The sequence below is a fragment of the Lemur catta genome, chromosome 3, assembly GCF_020740605.2.
Source record: "Lemur catta isolate mLemCat1 chromosome 3, mLemCat1.pri, whole genome shotgun sequence".
In the NCBI taxonomy this organism is placed as follows: domain Eukaryota; kingdom Metazoa; phylum Chordata; class Mammalia; order Primates; family Lemuridae; genus Lemur; species Lemur catta.
In genome coordinates this window covers 25,237,365-25,255,757 of record NC_059130.1, presented here as the reverse complement: position 1 = coordinate 25,255,757, position 18,393 = coordinate 25,237,365, and the positions used below count along the sequence as shown (strand labels likewise).

The 18,393-nt window shown below is 40.9% G+C and overlaps 2 protein-coding genes across 14 annotated transcripts in view; both read left to right on the top strand.

The window, feature by feature from the left end:
• The window catches only part of ARNT (aryl hydrocarbon receptor nuclear translocator), a 60,585-nt gene extending 56,683 nt beyond the window's left edge, over positions 1-3,902 (top strand). For all 12 annotated transcript variants that reach the window (XM_045544931.1, XM_045544937.1, XM_045544935.1 and 9 more), the window contains 2 exons: positions 747-913; positions 1,866-3,902. In XM_045544931.1, coding sequence (XP_045400887.1) covers positions 747-913; positions 1,866-1,955 — 257 coding nt within the window. In that variant the 3' untranslated portion in view covers positions 1,956-3,902. The remainder of the gene's footprint in view (positions 1-746; positions 914-1,865) is intronic.
• Positions 3,903-5,527: 1,625 nt separating this feature from the next.
• On the top strand, positions 5,528-16,986 carry CTSK (cathepsin K). 2 transcript variants are annotated; one of them, XM_045544970.1, is made up of 8 exons: positions 5,528-6,566; positions 8,037-8,157; positions 8,629-8,751; positions 8,835-8,990; positions 11,308-11,526; positions 13,820-13,985; positions 14,244-14,349; positions 16,294-16,986. In XM_045544970.1, the coding sequence occupies exons 2-8, from the start codon at positions 8,038-8,040 to the stop codon at positions 16,391-16,393; spliced, it is 990 nt and encodes a 329-aa protein (XP_045400926.1). In that variant the 5' UTR covers positions 5,528-6,566; position 8,037; the 3' UTR covers positions 16,394-16,986. The 2 variants fall into 2 exon arrangements, with proteins under 2 accessions (XP_045400926.1, XP_045400925.1); XM_045544969.1 differs by lacking the exon at positions 5,528-6,566 and having other exon boundaries at positions 6,721-8,157.
• Positions 16,987-18,393: the final 1,407 nt, after the last annotated feature.

Genomic DNA, 18,393 nt, shown 5'->3' with positions numbered 1-18,393 from the left:
AAAATCATACCACTAAGTAGAAAGGATTAGGTAGTTAAAATCGTTTGCTTGTGTCCTGGGTGCACTGACCTAATTGTAGGGAAATGCAAGGTGACCGTCTACTTGGAATTTAAAACTTACCCACATCAGGCCGGGCGCGGTGGCTCACACCTGTAATCCTAGCACTCTAGGAGGCCGAGGTGGGTGGATCGCTTGAGGTCAGGAGTTCGAGACCAGCCTGAGCAAGAGTGAGACCCCGTCTCTACTAAAAATAGAAAGAAATTATCTGGCCAACTAAAATATATATAGAAAAAATTAACCAGGCATGGTGGCGCATGCCTGTAGTCCCAGCTACTCGGGAGGCTGAGGCAGTAGGATGGCTTAAGCCCAGGAGTTTGAGGTTGCTGTGAGCTAGGCTGACGCCACAGCACTCACTCTAGCCAGGGCAACAAAGTGACACTCTGTCTCAAAAAAAAAAAAACTTACCCACATCAAAAACACTTTTAGCACATATAACAAGCATGTAAATTGTTATAAATTTAATAGTATGCAGATTTAATCTAAATGAGCAAAGGACTCTTCGGAAAGGCTGCCTAGAGAAGAAAAATTAATCTGGGGATGGGTTTTGAAATAGAAGAGGCATTGATTGGCAGAGAGAAGGACAGAAGTTATCATTGGTAAAATTAATGGCTTATATGTAGTTACGTGCTGGTTTCTCCTCTCCAGTGGAGATTAGAGTTATTTATTCTTCCTGGCTGTGTTTCTAGCTCCTGAGACTGGACAGACTACAGGACAATTCCAGACACGGACAGCAGAGGGTGTCGGTGTCTGGCCTCAGTGGCAAGGCCAGCAGGCTCATCATCGTTCAAGTTCTAGTGAGCAGCATGTTCAACAGCCGTCAGCACAGCAACCTGGTCAGCCTGAGGTCTTCCAGGTGAGAGAGTGAAAAGATTTCAGAAAACTATTTACAACCAGCTACGTCCAGAAAAAAAAAAAAAAGAAAGAAAGAAAATCAGAAATTGAGAGAGAAAGGGTCAAGGAGGAGAAATGGAGAAGGAAGCATACCTGAATTGAATTTGGTTAGGGGTGTATATGAGAAGACAGGGATTAATGTAGGAATAAATGTCAGTAATTGCAAAGATTATGGAAGCCAGGCATAGTGGTGCATGCCTATAGTCCCAGCTATTCAGGAGATTGAGGCAGAGGATCCCTTGAGCCCAGGAGTTTGAGGTCAGCCTGGGCAACATAGTGTGAACTCATCTCTTTAAAAAAAAAAAGATTGTGAACTTAGTGTAATGCACACCCTTTAACCAGAATGAACAAGTTCAGTGATGTGAAGCACCATAGGAAGATGTCAAAGAAGGTTACTCCACATCCCCACTTCCCAGTAGCTTTGGATGATTTTAAAAAATGTATAAAAAAAAGAACATATTGATTATACCTATAAAAGTCTGTTTACACAAGTTCTGAGGGGACCACAAAAGTGAATGGAGTAATCTTAGGCAGGACAAAGGAGGACCTAGTTTAAAGCAAAGAGTGAAAGAAGGCAAAACAGGTTTGGGTAGAAAACAAATAGAATAAGAGACTCCATGTATGTCTATAGGGGGTTGTATGAAATGTGGCAAGCAGATTTTTCTCCCTTTAAAAATATTAAGGACTAGAAAAAGGAAACAGAACTGTAGGAAGAAGACAGAGAAGGGACTAGGAAAAAGGCTGTGATCTAAAGGAGTCAAGAGTTGCTGGAAGTAAGGAAAGCTAAGAGAGCTCAGAACAGCAGAGACTCTTGGGGTCAAGGATGGTGGTGCAGGGGAATGTTGTTGGGAGGAAACTTGATAAATGGAAGGGATCAGGTATGTGACTCAAACTTAATCTTTTTCTCTCATTAGGAGATGCTCTCCATGCTGGGAGACCAGAGCAACAGCTACAACAATGAAGAATTTCCTGATTTAACTATGTTTCCCTCTTTTTCAGAATAGAACTATTGGGGTGAGGATAAGGGGTGGGGGAGAAAAATCACTGTTTGTTTTTTAAAAGCAAATCTTTCTGTAAACAGAATAAAAGTTCCTCTCCCTTCCCTTCCCTCACCCCTGACATGTACCCCTTTTCCCTTCTGGCTTTTCTCCTGCTCTCCTCCCTCTCTAAGGTAACATTTATAGAAGAAATTGACTGAATCCCCAAGGCTTTTAAGGACCCTTTGAAAATTCGAGGCTGGGTAAAGTTAGAATGCCTTTGTTTATGCCTCCTGACCAGAAGTTGTACAGTGATGATTTGTGCTAGGGTCAAGAAGCAGGTTAGAAGAACCCGACATCCACTATTTGCCTTCAATACTATGTCTTGTTTTTGGAAAGAAATTCTTCACAAAGTGTGGAAGAGAGGAGAAATGTCCTCATATTTGAGGGCTATGAAACATGGTAGGTATATATGGGCCTTTAGGAAGCTAGCATAGGCTCTTTCTACTGCCTGTGAGCAATTCCTCTGGAAAGAAACATGTTAGAGAGAGAGAGAGAGAGAGAGAGAGAGAGAAAGAGAGTGTGTGTGTGTGTGTGCGCGCGTGTGCGTGCACTCGCACGCATGTGTGCTTCGCACGTTTCTTGTATTTCTTTCTCCCTATTAGGGAGTTATGCAAAATTTGTCCCAGATTTTATCTTTGTCTTTCAGTGTGCTTTTCAAAGAGTCCTAAGGAGTTAAATCTTCCAGGCATTTTCTACTTACTATTGTCCAGCCAAAGAGTATTTAAATAAATGTCTTTGCTGCGCTTACATCCATGCCACCATGCAACTGTAAAGCAGATTTATACAGTCTTCTGTTGATATGGTTGGTCTCTCATTGAACATATTCAGTGATAAAGCTGGATTACTCCTGCTTTTGGTGCTCTCAGTTCATTTGGAAGATCTGCAGACATTACTGAAATAGGCTGGCAAGATAAACACTTTCAGAAACCCTAGACTTGGCCATAAGGATAATGCTGCATTTTTCTGTCAGAATCACATATGATGTGTGTTCTGTAGAGGTTATTTCTGCATGGAAACTCAACTTCTTGGATTACCAGTCCAGTAAAAATCCTCACTATTGGACTGTAAACCAAACACAAAGCCCTCTTTGCAAAGTAGCCTCTTTCATCCCATTCTCAAAATATCTATTTTAGCAAGAAACTGAGATATAGGTGTTTCCTGGGCCTATAGTTCTTCGTTTTTTGCTCCCTCTCTAATCTTGAGATTGGGTTTTGCTTTAGAGTGCAAGTATAACAACTCTGTGTGATGGATAAAGTCTGGATGCCCATCCTAACAGGGTCCCTTGGTAGTTAACTATAGCCATACAGATGCTGATACAGGTTACTACTCTCACCCTTTCCCTTCCTCAGGTAACAGTCATGTATATCAGCTTTTTTTTTTTGTAATTGGCTCCGGCCAGTATGTAAGTGCAAGAATGAATTAATGAGAAGATATATTAAATGTAGTCACTAAGGAGCACATTTGCCCTTGGAGAGGCTGAAGGAATGTCATTTACTGGGTTTTCCCTCCCTTTTGTCTCCAGTCTGGTGCCAGGTAGTGGAGTGAAAGAGGAGACAGTTTATTTTTTTATTCTATGTGCACACAGTATACATATATATTTATATCACAATTTACGAAACCAAAAAGTTGAGTTTCCAATGGAATCTGTGTTTTTTAATAATCAACTGTTTTTAAATGTGATCAGGACTATAATATTGTACAGTTATTATAGGGCTTTTGGGGAAAGGGAGGATAGGGAGAAGATGCTCTGGGGGTTTTGTTTCTGCTTTTCCTTCAGGGTTTTATTTTTGATTGTTTTGTTTTCTTCTTGGCCATTTCTGTATTGCTGGCATCTGTGCTAAGCGTTACAGTGGCAAAAATAATGATATGTAGCAAAGATTTTAAAACAAAATATTTTTTCCTTTTGTAAAATTTCTTGTGTTGTGTGATCTTGATTGCGGCTTTATCATTCCTTTTCAGCTCTTAAACAACAAACACCCACAACTAAAGGGATCCATAGCTTGAGCTCCAAACATGCAAGCATAAAGCACATTGTGAGTCTTTAATTTCAGGAATCAGAAATCACAGGGCTCTGATCACTCTGTGTCCCTCCCCCTCACTAGTCCTCCTGATCCTGACACATTCTGAGTAAAATCAGCCTGGACATTCTGACTGCGAGATGGGGGTTGGGGGGTGGGGGTTGCCCAAGTCCTTGGGAGAGAAGGGGGAAGAACTGGAACTTGAAACCACATATGGATACCTTCCTTCAGTATGTCCTCTTCTGGATTAAAAGGAGTTGGGGATGGGGAAATTTTAACTGTTCAGGTCTGGACCTGGTTTCTCTCTAGCACCAGAGCCCTAAGCCTGTGTTCTTGAGGGTCTACGTGTGGAATCCAGCTAGAAACTGAATCTAGGTCCCATGTATTAGGTCATTAAATATGAAATGTCCGATTTTGAATCAATTGTATCTCATATAAGAAGCAGTACAATTAGAGTACGCACCTAAACTATTGACACAGTTTTGCCATCTTAAGGGTAGCTTGTTGATGCCAGCAGCGAAGAAGCCTGGAAAGCGAGTGGCAATGAAATCGCACAAGGTATTTTCCACAGCTTTTTGAGAATTGAATATTTTTCCTTGCAAGAAGTAATCCAAAACCTGAAAGAAGTGGTAGTGAGTTTTGGTGCAAGATCTGGTGAATATGGTGGACGACAGTTTCCAAGTCCAGTCTCTGTAGTTTGAGCAGCATTGTCTCGCAAGAGGATGTTGACCAATCTCAACTGCTTACTCGCAAGCATTCTCATTTCATCAATTGGTTGCAGTAGACATCCGTTGTAATAGATTGACCAGGTTCATGAAGCTGTAGTAGATAAAACAAGCACTGGACCACCAGACACCATTAGGCTTTTTTTGATGGAATATTCTGTTTTGGACTATGTTTCTGCACTTCATCTTTATCCAACTTTTGTGCCAAACACTTGCAATTGTCAAAAAGAATCTTTTTTCATCAGATGTAACAATACGGTGTAGAAATGGTTCACTTTTATGTCATGACAGCAAAAAAAGGCAAGCTTCGAGACAATTTCTCTTCTGATGCTCGTGTAATTCGTGAGGTACTCATCTATCCAGCTTCTCTACCTTGCCCATTTGTTTCAAATGTTCTGATATTGTTGGAATAGTAACGTTAAACCTTGCTGCTAATTCACGCAGAGGTTGAGATGGATTCACTTCACTACAGCTTTCAGCTCATCATTATCCACCTTGGTCTCAGGTCGCCCACATGGCTTATTTTTAAAATTAATATCACCAGAACGGAACTTCTCAAACCATTGATGTACTGTGCATTTATTAGCCACATCCTTCCCAAACACTTCGTTGATATTTTGAGCTCTCTGTGCAGCATTGGTTCCAGATGGAACTCATATTCAAAAATAACACAAATTTTTGACTTATCCATGGTTTCACAAAAATTGCTCTAAGAGAATCATGAGCCAAACCATGTGTTTGAAAGAATGAGGATGTACCTTCACAATAAAAACAAAACAAGAAATGGCAGAGAAACTTAGTACTTAAGGAAATCAGACATTTCACACTTAATAACCTAACATCCTTTCTATTACAAGGCCCCTCTTTCCCTACATCTGTTTATGGAAGAAAATGAAGTTGAGGAGTGTGGTTTGGGAACTGAGCTAGATTCTTGTGATCTGTCACATGCCTGGATGTTGGGGAAGCATTTGGAGAAGCTCATGTGACTGGGACTTAGATTAGGGATTTTAATAATTGAGACATGATGTTCATCAGGCATCCCACCATCTGAGAGTTTTAGCAACAGAGTCACATGTGAATCCATCAGGGCTTATGGCATTGATTCATATGTTGTCATAAATAGCCAGGAGTGCTGGGTTTGGGTTACTTTTAGAGCCAATTTCATCTGAACGTTCCGGGCATATGCTCCCTCAGCAAAACATGTTAAGCTGGGAAAACTATTCCCCTGCCTGGAAATGATAACAGCTTCTAGCCAGCAAACATAAAATGCAACTTTGGAGCCTATGACTTCCCTTACATTACTCTTTTCTAGCCTTTTGTGTTTATTCCCTCATACCAGAGGTGAGGGTCAGACACAAATTTAAAAACAGTTTTCAGTGTTGGGGAGGTAGGTCATAAAAGGAAAATGGTAGGAAAAGATGTAATCCTCCAATAGTATAATAAAAGATATTGAAGAAGAAGGATGGAGGAGACTAGGGCTGTGTTGTTCCATTTACTCACCAAAAGAGAAGGTAAGCCCCTACTTGAGTAACATGTATTGAGGTCTTTTTTTGTCTGCCACCAAAGACAGTCATGTGAGAATACCTAGCAACTCCACCCTGGCACACGCACTGCACACACACAAAAACAATGGAAATCCGCTGCCTCCTTCCCTCCTCCCTAAATCCCCCTTCTCTCAACATTTCTATCCCCGCCTCCTCCTCTTATCCAAATTTTCCAGCCGACTGCTGAAGCTGACTTCCGCAATTCTGGTGGAATAAATCTGGCAGCCCCAGTCATCTGCCCACACTTCGTTGCCGAAACCAGGCCAGACAACAGATTCCCATCAGCAGGTAACATTTTCAACTTCCTAGATCTTTTAGTTTTTCTTTCCTACCAATTTTCTATTTTAGGAGTATTAGGGACATAGTGACTTGGGGATCAAAATAAACTTTGTGGGCTCTGTGAATGAAAACAGAGATACCCTCCTTAGGTCATTTCCTGGCCAAATCTGCCTGGAAATCTTTAGGATTCCTTGTATGATATTTATGATATGATATTCCTTATATGATACATATATGGTTGTTAGTAAAAGGATATAGGGAATCCTTACCCATCCCTCAAGAGTGGCCCCTCGGGTTTCTGCCTTGGCCAGAAAGGACCAAAAGTGTTAACTTGCTAATGAGGAGGAGGAATGGTATAGAAAGGTGGTACCTTAGTGCTTCCTATTCTCTAAGACATCTTAAAGCCCTTAACACTCCAGCTGTTAATTTTGCCAGCTTCCAAAGATTACAGAAAAATGGACCATAAATTCAGAAATTATGCAAGCTGTATGACTTGCTGCAGGCTGCAAATTTTTGCTAAAATGGAGGAGTTATAATTAAGCAAGCCAATGCAAGAAATGAGCTAAGGCAGAGTAAACTGAATTATCATGGAACATTGCTTTTCCATCTTAAATTCTTCTAACAAATCTTGGTTCTGAGGCTTTTTGTCCTGCATTGTGGCCGCAGGTTTTTTTTGGGGGAAAAAAAAATCTAACTGCCCACAACATCTGGTTAAGATTAGGGCAGTTTCCTGCCTAAGGAGGGAGGGGAAAGAGAAAGGAAGAAATGCATAAGGAAAGTGAGGCAATAGTAAATGTCTCATAGAGAACAGGAAACACTGTTAACTTTTACATTGTTCTCTTCTGACAAGATCTAGAAAAGTGCCAGAATTTAGGCAAGGAGGAGAATGCCCTGAAGAAATAATCAAGACACAAAACTTAGCCAGAAATCTCTCCTTTCTGTATTCTGCAACCCCACTCCCACCTTGCCAGTACCTGTTCATCTCCAAGCCTGCTTGGGACAGTGGAGGAGGCAGAGATGAGTCCATTCTGGTTGTACAGTTTGTACCCCTTTTTTGGTTGTCTGTGCAAGCGTGTGTATGAGAGAGTGTTATTTGAATCTCCCTAGGTCAAAATACTTGGAATCAGATGTACCAGTACCCCATCGAAATTTAGGCCCTCCTATAAATGATTAATTTATCATATGAAAAATCACCATTCTCTGTTTCCCTTCCTCATATAGCTTACTTTTCGCTGCCTAATGGTTCAGAGGAAGGGGTTCTTTGAGATCATGAATCCCTGGATTGTTACTGTGTGTGCATGCATTTTTCTGATGAGAGGGACTATGTACTTTTATTAGTTTCTCAAGGGAGCCTATAACTCCTAAAAGGTTAAGAGCCACCTGTCTAGGAATATGACTCCAGCTATTTCCTAATCCCAAGCCAGGCTGTGAACCTCCTGCCAAATGAAAAGAGTCTCCCCTAATTATGCCCTTCCCTAGGATGTGGGGACTCAAGGTTCTGCTGCTACCGATGGTGACCTTTGCTCTGTACCCTGAGGAGATACTGGACACCCAGTGGGAGCTATGGAAGAAGACCCACAGCAAGCAGTATAATAGCAAGGTGTCTGGGTACTTGGAGAGGAGAATGGCAGGGGAGCTGAGACTTGGGATCTCCTGTTCTAGCTTCCAGACTCCCTTCTTCAATCCAAATACTTTATTCCAAGCAAACCTGTCTCTGTTCCCTAACTCTCAACATAGGGTTTTCATTCCTATGCCTCAACTCACCTTCCATCAAGTTGTATCCTTCCTTTGCTTTATAACAGTCTTATATTTCTCTTTTGGGAAGACTTCTCAGATTAATGTTATTAATCTATAAGCAATTTTTCTCTCTCTCTCCAGAGTTTTGCATTGTATTATTTGTATTTGTTTACATATTTATTTTTGCATACTCTTAATAATCCACGGTTAGTTCCCCAACTAAATTGTAAACTCTTTATGATAGTGAGTTTCATCTTTTCTCCTAAAAACCTCCACAGCATTGCATATGTGACGTTATACACAGTCTATGCGACATTGACTATGCTCTGTTTAGGTGGATGAAATCTCTCGGCGTTTAATTTGGGAAAAAAACCTGAAGTATATTTCCATCCATAACCTTGAGGCATCTCTTGGTGTCCATACATATGAACTGGCCATGAACCACTTGGGGGATATGGTGAGTTGAGCCTCAGCTCCTGGCCCACCTGCCCTATTTGCTTTAGTTCCCGCTGATGCTGGCCTCTTTCTTCTTTCTCTCAGACCAGTGAAGAGGTGGTTCAGAAGATGACTGGACTCAAAGTACCCCCTTCTCATTCCCGCAGTAATGACACCCTTTATATCCCAGACTGGGAAGGCAGAGCCCCAGACTCTATTGACTATCGAAAGAAAGGATATGTTACTCCTGTCAAAAACCAGGTACTCTCTTTTTTTCTGGGTATGCATGTGTAATCTGGAATGACTTCCTTCTTTTGCTGCTGCTTTGTTCTTGAGATGGGAGGGCACCAGGAAGCGGGGAGAAGGAATTATGGTACATCTCCCCATGCTAACAGAATATAGCTTAAGCCATTATTTAACTCATCACCTACTTTTGTACATTTGCTTTTATTATTATTACAAATAGTGTTGCAGTAAGCATTCTGGTGCATATATTTTTGTGCATATGTACAAATAATTATGCAAAATAAATTCTAAAATTGGAATTGTTAGATCATAGAGAATCCTTTCCAAAAAAGCTTTTACAATCTTACATTCTTATCAGCATGAGAATGCCAGTTTTCCCACAACCTTAATAACACAGGATTGTATCAGCAAGATGAACAATTGATTTAACATTGATTGAACAAATACTTTTTTCCCCCAGAACCTACCAGGTACAGTGCTACGCAGTAGAGATTTAAGATGACTAAGATAGCTGAGCATGTTGACTCACTCCTGTATTCCTATTACTTTGGGAGGTCAAGGTAGGAGGATCGCTTGAGGCCAGGAGTTCAAGACCAGCCTGGGAAATATAGTGAGACAACATCTCTACAAAAATAGAAAAATTAGCCAGCATGATGGCATGGCCTGTAGTCCCAGCTAATCGGGAGTTCTGAGGCAGGAGGACTGCTTGAGCCCAGGAGTTTGAGACTGCAGTGAACTATGATCTCACCATTGCACTCCAGCCTGAGTGACAAAGCAGGGCCCTGTCTCAAAAAAAAAATGATTAGGCCGGGCGCGGTGGCTCACACCTGTTTGTAATCCTAGCACTCTGGGAGGCCGAGGCGGGTGGATCGTTTGAGCTCAGGAGTTCGAGACCAACCTGAGCAAGAGCGAGACCCCATCTCTACTAAAAATAGAAAGAAATTGTATGGACAACTAAAAATATATATAGGAAAGTTAGCTAGGCATGGTGGCGCATGCCTGTAATCCCAGCTACTCGGGAGGCTGAGGCAGGAGGATTGCTTGAGCCCAGGAGTTTGAGGTTGCTGTGAGCTAGGCTGACGCCACAGCAGTCTAGCCTGGGCAACAGAGTGAGACTCTGTCTCAAAAAAAAAAAAAAAAAAAAAGATGATTAGGACATAATCTGTGTCCTCAAGAAATCCTCAATCTTAAAAAATAGAATAGGAAATAAAGACAAATCTACAGTCTAGCTGAACAAACATTAATAGTAATAGGTAAAACTTTTTTTTTTTGAGAAAGGGTCTTGCTCTGTCACCCAGGCTGCAGTACAGTGGCACAATCATAGCTCACTGCAGCCTCGAACTCCGGAGCTCAAGCAATCCTCCTGCCTCAGCCTCCTGAGTAGCTGGATCTATAGGCTATGCCACCACACATGGAAAATTTTCCTTTTTTTTTGAGACAGAGTCTCACTTTGTTGCCCGGGCTAGAGTGAGTGCCATGGCGTCAGCTCAGCTCACAGCAACCTCAAACTCCTGGGCTTAAGTGATCCTACTGCCTCACCCTCCCGAGTAGCTGGGACTACAGGCATGCGCCACCATGCCCGGCTAATTTTTTCTATATATATATTTTTTAGCTGTCCAGATAATTGATTTCTATTTTTAGTAGAGACGGGGTCTCGCTCAGGCTGGTCTCGAACTCCTGACCTCGAGCGATCCACCCGCCTCGGCCTCCCAGAGTGCTAGGATTACAGGCGTGAGCCACCACGCCCGGCCAATTTTCCTATTTTTTGTAGACATGGCATCTTGCTGCCCAGGTTGGTCTCGAACTCCTGGCCTCAAGTGATCCTCCCACCTCAGCCTTCCAAAGTGCTGGGATTACAGGCATGAACTACCATGCTCAGCCATAACTAACACTTTTTGAGAGATTATTATGTGTCAGGCACTTCTAAGCTCTTTACGTGAATTAAATCTTTTAATCCTCATAACAATCCCATTAAGTATGTTATTGCCCACATTTTCCAGACAAGGAAACTGAGGTACAGAGAGGGTTAGTATAATAACTTAACCAAGGTCACATAGCTAGTGACCAAGGTTAGAGCCCAGGAGAACTACTTTCAAAGCTAGTACTCTGCTCCACTCTGCTTTTCTGCTGCTAATAGTAAAGATGGTAACAGTTATTAATAGTAATAGAACAGTGCAACAAATGTTAAATGAAGGGTAAAAGGAAGACTTTGCAACAAAGGAAACATTTGTGCTGAAATTTATAGAATGAATGGAATTTCTTCAGGCAGGTAGAGAGAAGATACAGAAAGTGTGAACAGCAATGATTGATAGTTCCTCTGTGTGTCTCCTAGGGTCAGTGTGGTTCCTGTTGGGCTTTTAGCTCTGTGGGTGCCCTGGAGGGCCAACTCAAGAAGAAAACTGGCAAACTCTTAAATCTGAGTCCCCAGAACCTGGTGGACTGTGTGTCTGAGAATGATGGCTGTGGAGGGGGCTACATGACCAATGCCTTCCAATATGTGCAGAAGAATCGGGGCATTGACTCTGAAGATGCCTACCCATATGTGGGAGAGGTGAGGTTGCCCCACACAGTTACACACCTCTGTAAGCTCCTTCTTCCTCAGCATGGTATTTTGTACTTGAGGCAATTCCAGAAATCTTGTTTTCTGTTATTCTATCCTGCTTTCTGGATGGGATAATTTCCCACAGCAGGCCATGAAGATTCCCACAATCTGGGAGAATTTAGGGAGTTTAGGCTACCACAGTTCTATTTGCCTCTCTTTCCTTGAGAGAAAACAGAGGATAGGTTACCCCACAGACCTCTGAGCAAGTATCTATAATCCTCTGCTCAATCCCGACCCCCCAACAACAAACCCACACAACCACCATGCTATTTTCATGAATCACGTGGCTTTATTTTACATGATCTGGGGCTGATAGGTAATATAATATGAGGCCTTTCTGACAGGAGCCTTTGGAGCAGGGTTACAAAGCTGGAGTAATAAAAATGATGGCTACTATGTGCTAAGCCATGTGTTTAGTGAATTTTCTCACTTAATCCTCATAACAGCCCTGTAAGGTAGACTTATCCTTACTTTATAGGTGAGAAAATTGATAAAACAGCATACTCAAATTCATACCACTAGTATATATCAAAGACAAGATTTATCTAACAGTTCTGTTTGCTGCAAATATTCCCAGGCATGTCTCCCATGCACATTTGTAAGAATTTCTTACCAGGACATAATGCCTTAGAACAGAATTGTCTGGGTCTTAGGGTATGTGTATCTTCAAGTTACTGCATAATGTCAAATTGTTTATCAAAGTATTTGGAAAAATTGGGAACACTCCAACCTGTGGTGTGTAAGAAATCCCATTGAGTCACATCTTTGTCAGTATGTTTATCTGGCCATTTGCATTTCTTCTTCAATGAATTGACTATTTTTATTTTTTGCCCATTTTTAATTGGGTTATTTTTCCTCTTTCTTACTGACTTTGGGAATTTTAAAAAGATATTTGGATACTAATATAATACAATGTGTGTTGTAAGTTGAGGTTTGTCTTTTCATTCTCTTTACTATGTCTTTCAATCCAGAAAGGTTCTTAATTTTAATATAGCAAAATTATTAATTTTTTCCTTTGTAATGTATGCCTTTTAAAAATACAATAGGAATGAGTTTTATTCATTCATGAATGGGGGGAGCTAAGGAAAAATAAAATTTAAAAAAGAGAAGAAATCTGATAGGGCAGTAGACAGTTAAGAACATTTTAAAGGGACAGTAATATAAGTTTATTCCAACCATAATGCAGCTTATTCTTACTTTAAAGTATCATCACATGACATCCTTCTGAGTCCATTCCTAAGACACCCAGTTTTATTTGTAGGTCTGTGGAACTTTTGGCACCAGAAGGCATCAGGGGTTTGGATCACATGGCAGAGAACAAAGGGACCTTGAGAAATTATTAAGACCATAGACCACTGTGATCTTAGAATGTCATGTAAAATGCTCCCATTACTGTTAATATTTAGATTATATATATATTAGTATATATATGTGTGTGTGTGTATATATACATATATATGTATATGTGTATATATATGTTTTTCAGGGATGGGATCATAGTACCTCAACATTCTGGGCTCAAGTGATCCTCTTGCCTCAGCCTTCTGAGTAGTAGATAAGGTATTCTTATAGATGCAACCTTAGAGTTTTGAAGGGGTAGTCTGTAGGAAAATGAATTGCCAAAAAGAATATACCACCTTGATACAAGCTATCATTAGATTACATAATGGATCACAGGCTAAATTGATAAGTTCTTTAATTAATGTATTTTAGTGTCATGTTATGTGCTTTTATATTCTATCTTTAATGAGAGCATAAGGATCCAGCCAAAACTCTTTGCCTTATACCAGCTCCCCTGATATAGTAGCTACAGAGGGCCCAGCTCCTCCCCTTAGCTAGGCCTTGGCCTTAGTCTCCACACAGCAGTTGATGCCTTCCTGTGCTCTGTGGCTCACACATACTACATAGCCAGAAGATGATTTGTGCATTTTTAAAAAAATCTTATTTCAGAAATCTTTTTCTACTCTGAGGTAATAAAAATATTCTTTCTCCTTTTTAAGTTTTAAAGTTCTTCCTTCCACACTTATGTTTTCAAACTACCTAGAGTTGATTTTTATGTGTGGTAGAAGTTAAGAATCTACTTTTCATATTCTTTTTATAGTTTAATAAAATGGTGAGGAGACTCTAGTCTGCTGCCCCTGTTAGTTCACTGTCATTACTCAAGACATTGGTTGAGTTTTTCACTCACCAGCTCATTGCCTATTGGTTCATCCTAGTTTTCTTACAACCTTGTTTCTTCCAGGACGAAAGTTGTATGTACAACCCAACAGGCAAGGCAGCTAAATGCAGAGGGTACAGAGAGATTCCTGAGGGGAATGAGAAAGCCCTGAAGAGGGCAGTGGCCAGAGTGGGACCCGTCTCTGTGGCCATTGATGCAAGCCTAACCTCCTTCCATTTTTATAGCAAAGGTAAGGAGCTGTTCCTGTATAGAACTGTTTTTTATGATGTAGGCATGGCAGCTTCTTGAAGGACCCGGAGTATTTTCAGTACTTAGTTTTCATATTCTGATTGAGTCTGCCAAAGAGAAACTAACAGTTGCTGCAATGCAGAGCATCTCTGTTGCAAACTCTCCTGACTGGGATGGAATTCTAGAGTCTCCTAGACTGGGATACCCCACAGGGCATATTGGATTGCAGAGATCCTCACCTTGATAGTTTGTTTTCTAGGTGTATATTACGATGAAAGCTGCAATAGTGATAATCTGAACCATGCAGTTTTGGCAGTGGGATATGGAATCCAGAAGGGAAACAAACACTGGATAATTAAAAACAGGTAATGATGGAAATACTACTTTTGTCTCTCAGTAACCCTTAGAGCACTCAGACTCACCTCTAGCTTCCCAATATTCCTTTCTTGCTTCCAAATCAAGAGAAAACTGTCTCAGGCGTTTCAGTTCTATCTTTCCAGTCAGAGGCTTTTAATTCTGAGTCTAACATTTAATAGTCAGACAATAGTACTCAAAGTACATGTTGAGCAGCTGCTCCATGTGCAAGGTGCTTAGTAACATACGCAAGAAATGGAGCAGATGTCTGCTTTAAGTGATCTCAGAGCCAATAAGAAAGACAGACCTAACTATGACATAAAGAAGAAGAAAAAAAAAAAGCCAGTAGAAGCTTTGGATTTATCTATTTTTACTTTCTTTGGTCTCTAATGTGATCAGTTTCTTAGGGAAGTTTCCATTATCAGTCTGTCTAAAAGCAGCAGGGGAACAATGTAAAGTTTTAATATTCCCTTGTGCAGCTTTTTGTTCTTTAAGATACACTTGAAGAGTATAAAGTTTTATATATATAAGAACTTGCCAAAGATTGTGAAGTCTGTGAAGAGAAACACTTTTTAGAAATAAGACATGAACAAAAACAAATTAGTGTTTCTTTCCCTATTATTGGGAACAAATAGAACTCTAGGGCACCTTGCTTCCCATCTCTCTTTAGCCCCTTGTGTCTTTGGGAATGGGGGACAGATTTATGGGAACTATACTTTTCCTTTCCTGGTTGGTCACCACCAACCTGGAAGCAGCACTGATGAAATTTGCTATCCTTGCTGATCTCCAAGGAGCAAGAATCCTAGACTCTCAGGAGTCACAGAATAATGCAGTGGTATAGTCAAGTTGGGCTGCTACCTAAAAGGCTAGCAAGCTAAATTGTGAGGCTGGGAGTTGCTTCACAGTCCCAACTCAGGGTGAACCTGAGCACTTTTCTAATCTCCCATAGCTTCTGTCCTTGTGTTGTCCCTTTATCAACTCCCAGCCCCAAGCACTTACCTTGTTCTTTCTTGATCAGGTGCCAAGGGTACAGGTAACATCCAAGAGAGCTGGGAGGAATAAGGGACACATCCAGGCAGGATCAGGAACAATGGGGGCACCTGAAGAAGGAGAGAACAGGGGTAGGGTACAGGTCTTAAATAAAATATACTGGGTAATTTGACAAGTTGCTGGTTGGGAAAAAAGGACAGAAAACTCATGAAAACAATTTGGAAGATATACAGACCAATCTCTCCTCTCTCCTTTCTCTCTTTGTCTCTCCTGTCTTCTAGTCTCTCCACTCCTTTTCTTTGTAATCTCATCCACTTTCAGAGTTCCATCCATCTGTCCTATGGGGTTTTCTCCCAAATTAAAATCACCAGCTACAGTCTCTCATGCATCTTTCTTATGCTCCAGACTTACATTTTCAAGAGTAATCTTCCCCAAATACAGCTCTAATCATATCACTCTCCCACTCAAAAACCTTCACGGGCTCCTCCATGATGGTGGGTCACAAGTAAAAGTCAAACTCTTTAGCCTTGCAATGAAGATAATTCAGCCTGATCCCAATCTATCTTTCCAGACATGTCTTCCACTACACACTGTCAGGTACACTATTTTTCAGCCATATGATCCTAACACACATCCCACCCTTTCCTGCCTCTATTGTTCATTTCACACCCCTCCACCAGCATCCCCTTCCCACAGGTCAAAATTCTACCCGACCTTTTGGCTCAGTTCAAATGCTACCTCTTACATCAAGCTGTTTTTGGTTCTCTTGATCAGAAGCAATCTCTCCCACCTTTGAGACCAATAGCATTATGTCGTTTCCTCACTTCTTGACTTTAAATTCTTTAGAGATAAAAAATATTTTATTCATTTTTGTATACCATCAGTACCTAGCACAATACTCAGTAAGTGTTTTAAAGAATAAATAAACTGAGGGTACTAAGTATTTTTCTTGATTGGTTCTACAGCTGGGGAGAAAACTGGGGAAACAAAGGCTACATCCTCATGGCTCGGAATAAGAACAACGCCTGTGGCATTGCCAACCTGGCCAGCTTCCCTAAGATGTAATTCCAGACAGCCAACCCTGTCCTGGTATTCCATTCCTTCTATGATGGTACAATGTAATAATGTACTTTGGAAGGGAGTTAGTGTGCCATTCTTGAAGCAGATGTGGTAGTACTGAAATTGTCTCTTCAGTTTCCCCATTGTTTGTACTTCAAGTGATCCCTGCTACTTTTCTCCTCTCCACTGGAGTCTTTTTTCATCATGGCCACAGCAGGAATTTCCCTGACAGATGCGCACTCTTAGGCTAAGAGATGTGACCACAGCCTGCCCCTGTGAGTTGTCCTGGGGCTGATGCTGTCCAGATAGAGGCTAGAGATCGTCATGTAGGCTAGATTCTCATTCACTAGGATTAGTTAGCTTTAACCACCCTGGAGGACTAGGGTGACCTGACTTCTCAGTTTCCAAATACCCTTCTTCTATATCCTCAAGGTAGAAAGTTCTGTATTTTCCACTGCAATTCATAAATCTATTCGTAAGTCTTTGGTACAAGTTTACATGATATAAGAAATGTGTTTTCTTTTCCTTTCTTTGCATTTTTGAAATAAAGTATTTATCTCTTGCCTACAATTTAATAAATAGTATTTAGTACACATTCATTTTGTGTTGGATAGTTGCTAGAGACAAAAAGATGAATAAAACATGTTCTCGATACTTTATGCACTCACAGTCTGGTTGGAGAGACTGTCACATAAATAATTCATCTCTATTTATTTATTTGTTCATTCTTTCAACCAACATTTATTGAGTGCTTATTCTATTCCAAGAACTGTACTAAGTTTCTGGGATTAAGTGAACATAAGGAGTTCTCAACATGCAAGTCTGTTGCGGGGGAACCAGATTAAGTGACATGTGAACCTAGGTCTTAAAAAATATCTTAAGGCCCTTTCTGAGGTTCTACAACCTAAACTTTTGCTGTCACCAAAAGAGGAAATTGAAATTCTTTACTAATAGTGTCCAACCAGTATTAATTCTAAAAGAAATTAGCTGGCTAATAAATCAGCACAGTTTGTTTTGCCGTTTTTCACAAAATGTTTATTAAGTACCTATTCTTACCACTAGAAAGAGTTCCTTACTGAATACTTATCATGTGTCAGATACCCTTTTATTTCATTCTATGCAAAAATCATTTATTTTTGTTTGTAAATATTTATTACCATGTGGTAAGCAATCTGTTAAGGCTAGGAAGATGAAAAAATTAATAAGACATCACCTTGACTTCAAGAATGTTGTAGACTAAGGTTAGAGACAGAAATAAACAACTAATAATACCAACCATAATGAAATAAATACTAATTATGCAAGCTTAGGAATGAGTCATTAATTCTTTTTTTTTTTTTGAGACAGAGTGTCGCTTTGTTGCCCTGGCTGGAGTGAGTGCCGTGGCGTCAGCCTAGCTCACAGCAACCTCAAACTCCTGGGCTTAAGCGATCCTACTGCCTGCCTCAGCCTCCCGAGTAGCTGGGACTACAGGCATGCGCCACCACGCCCGGCTAATTTTTTCTATATATATTTTAGTTGGCCAGATAATTTCTTTCTATTTTTATTAGAGACGGGGTCTCGCTCTTGCTCAGGCTGGTCTCGAACTCCTGACCTCGAGCAATCCACCCGGCTCGGCCTCCCAGAGTGCTAGGACTACAGGGGTAAGCCACCACGCCCGGCCTAATTCTTAATGAGATTTTAGGTGAGGTTTTATTGAGAGCAGAGCTTTGAAAGATCTTAATGGGCAGAAAAGAGTGGTGGGGAGAGTATACCAGGCTTGAGGTTCTGGGTAAACAAAGGCACAGAGCTGTGTGGGTGAACGGTGAGGGCAGGGGTGGCTCAAGTGTAGAGTGCAAAGGCATACATGGTTAGGCTGAGGCAAGAAAAGTAGGTTGGAGGTGAATCCTGCATTGAATGCCCCAAGAAGTTCATACTTTATATTTTATAGACACACAGGCATTTAGTAGGCATCAAATATTTTTGAGCAAGAGGGAGGCATGATCAGATCTATATTTTAGCAATAT

What these genes read in the sequence shown, in the direction of transcription:
- CTSK (XM_045544969.1), top strand. Translation starts at nt 8,023, where the DNA reads ATGCCCTTCCCTAGGATGTGGGGACTCAAGGTTCTGCTGCTACCGATG. An exon ending in TGAACCACTTGGGGGATATG is followed by an intron (nt 8,752 to 8,834) that starts GTGAGTTGAGCC and finishes TCTTTCTCTCAG; the next exon opens with ACCAGTGAAGAGGTGGTTCA. An exon ending in TTACTCCTGTCAAAAACCAG is followed by an intron (nt 8,991 to 11,307) that starts GTACTCTCTTTT and finishes TGTGTCTCCTAG; the next exon opens with GGTCAGTGTGGTTCCTGTTG.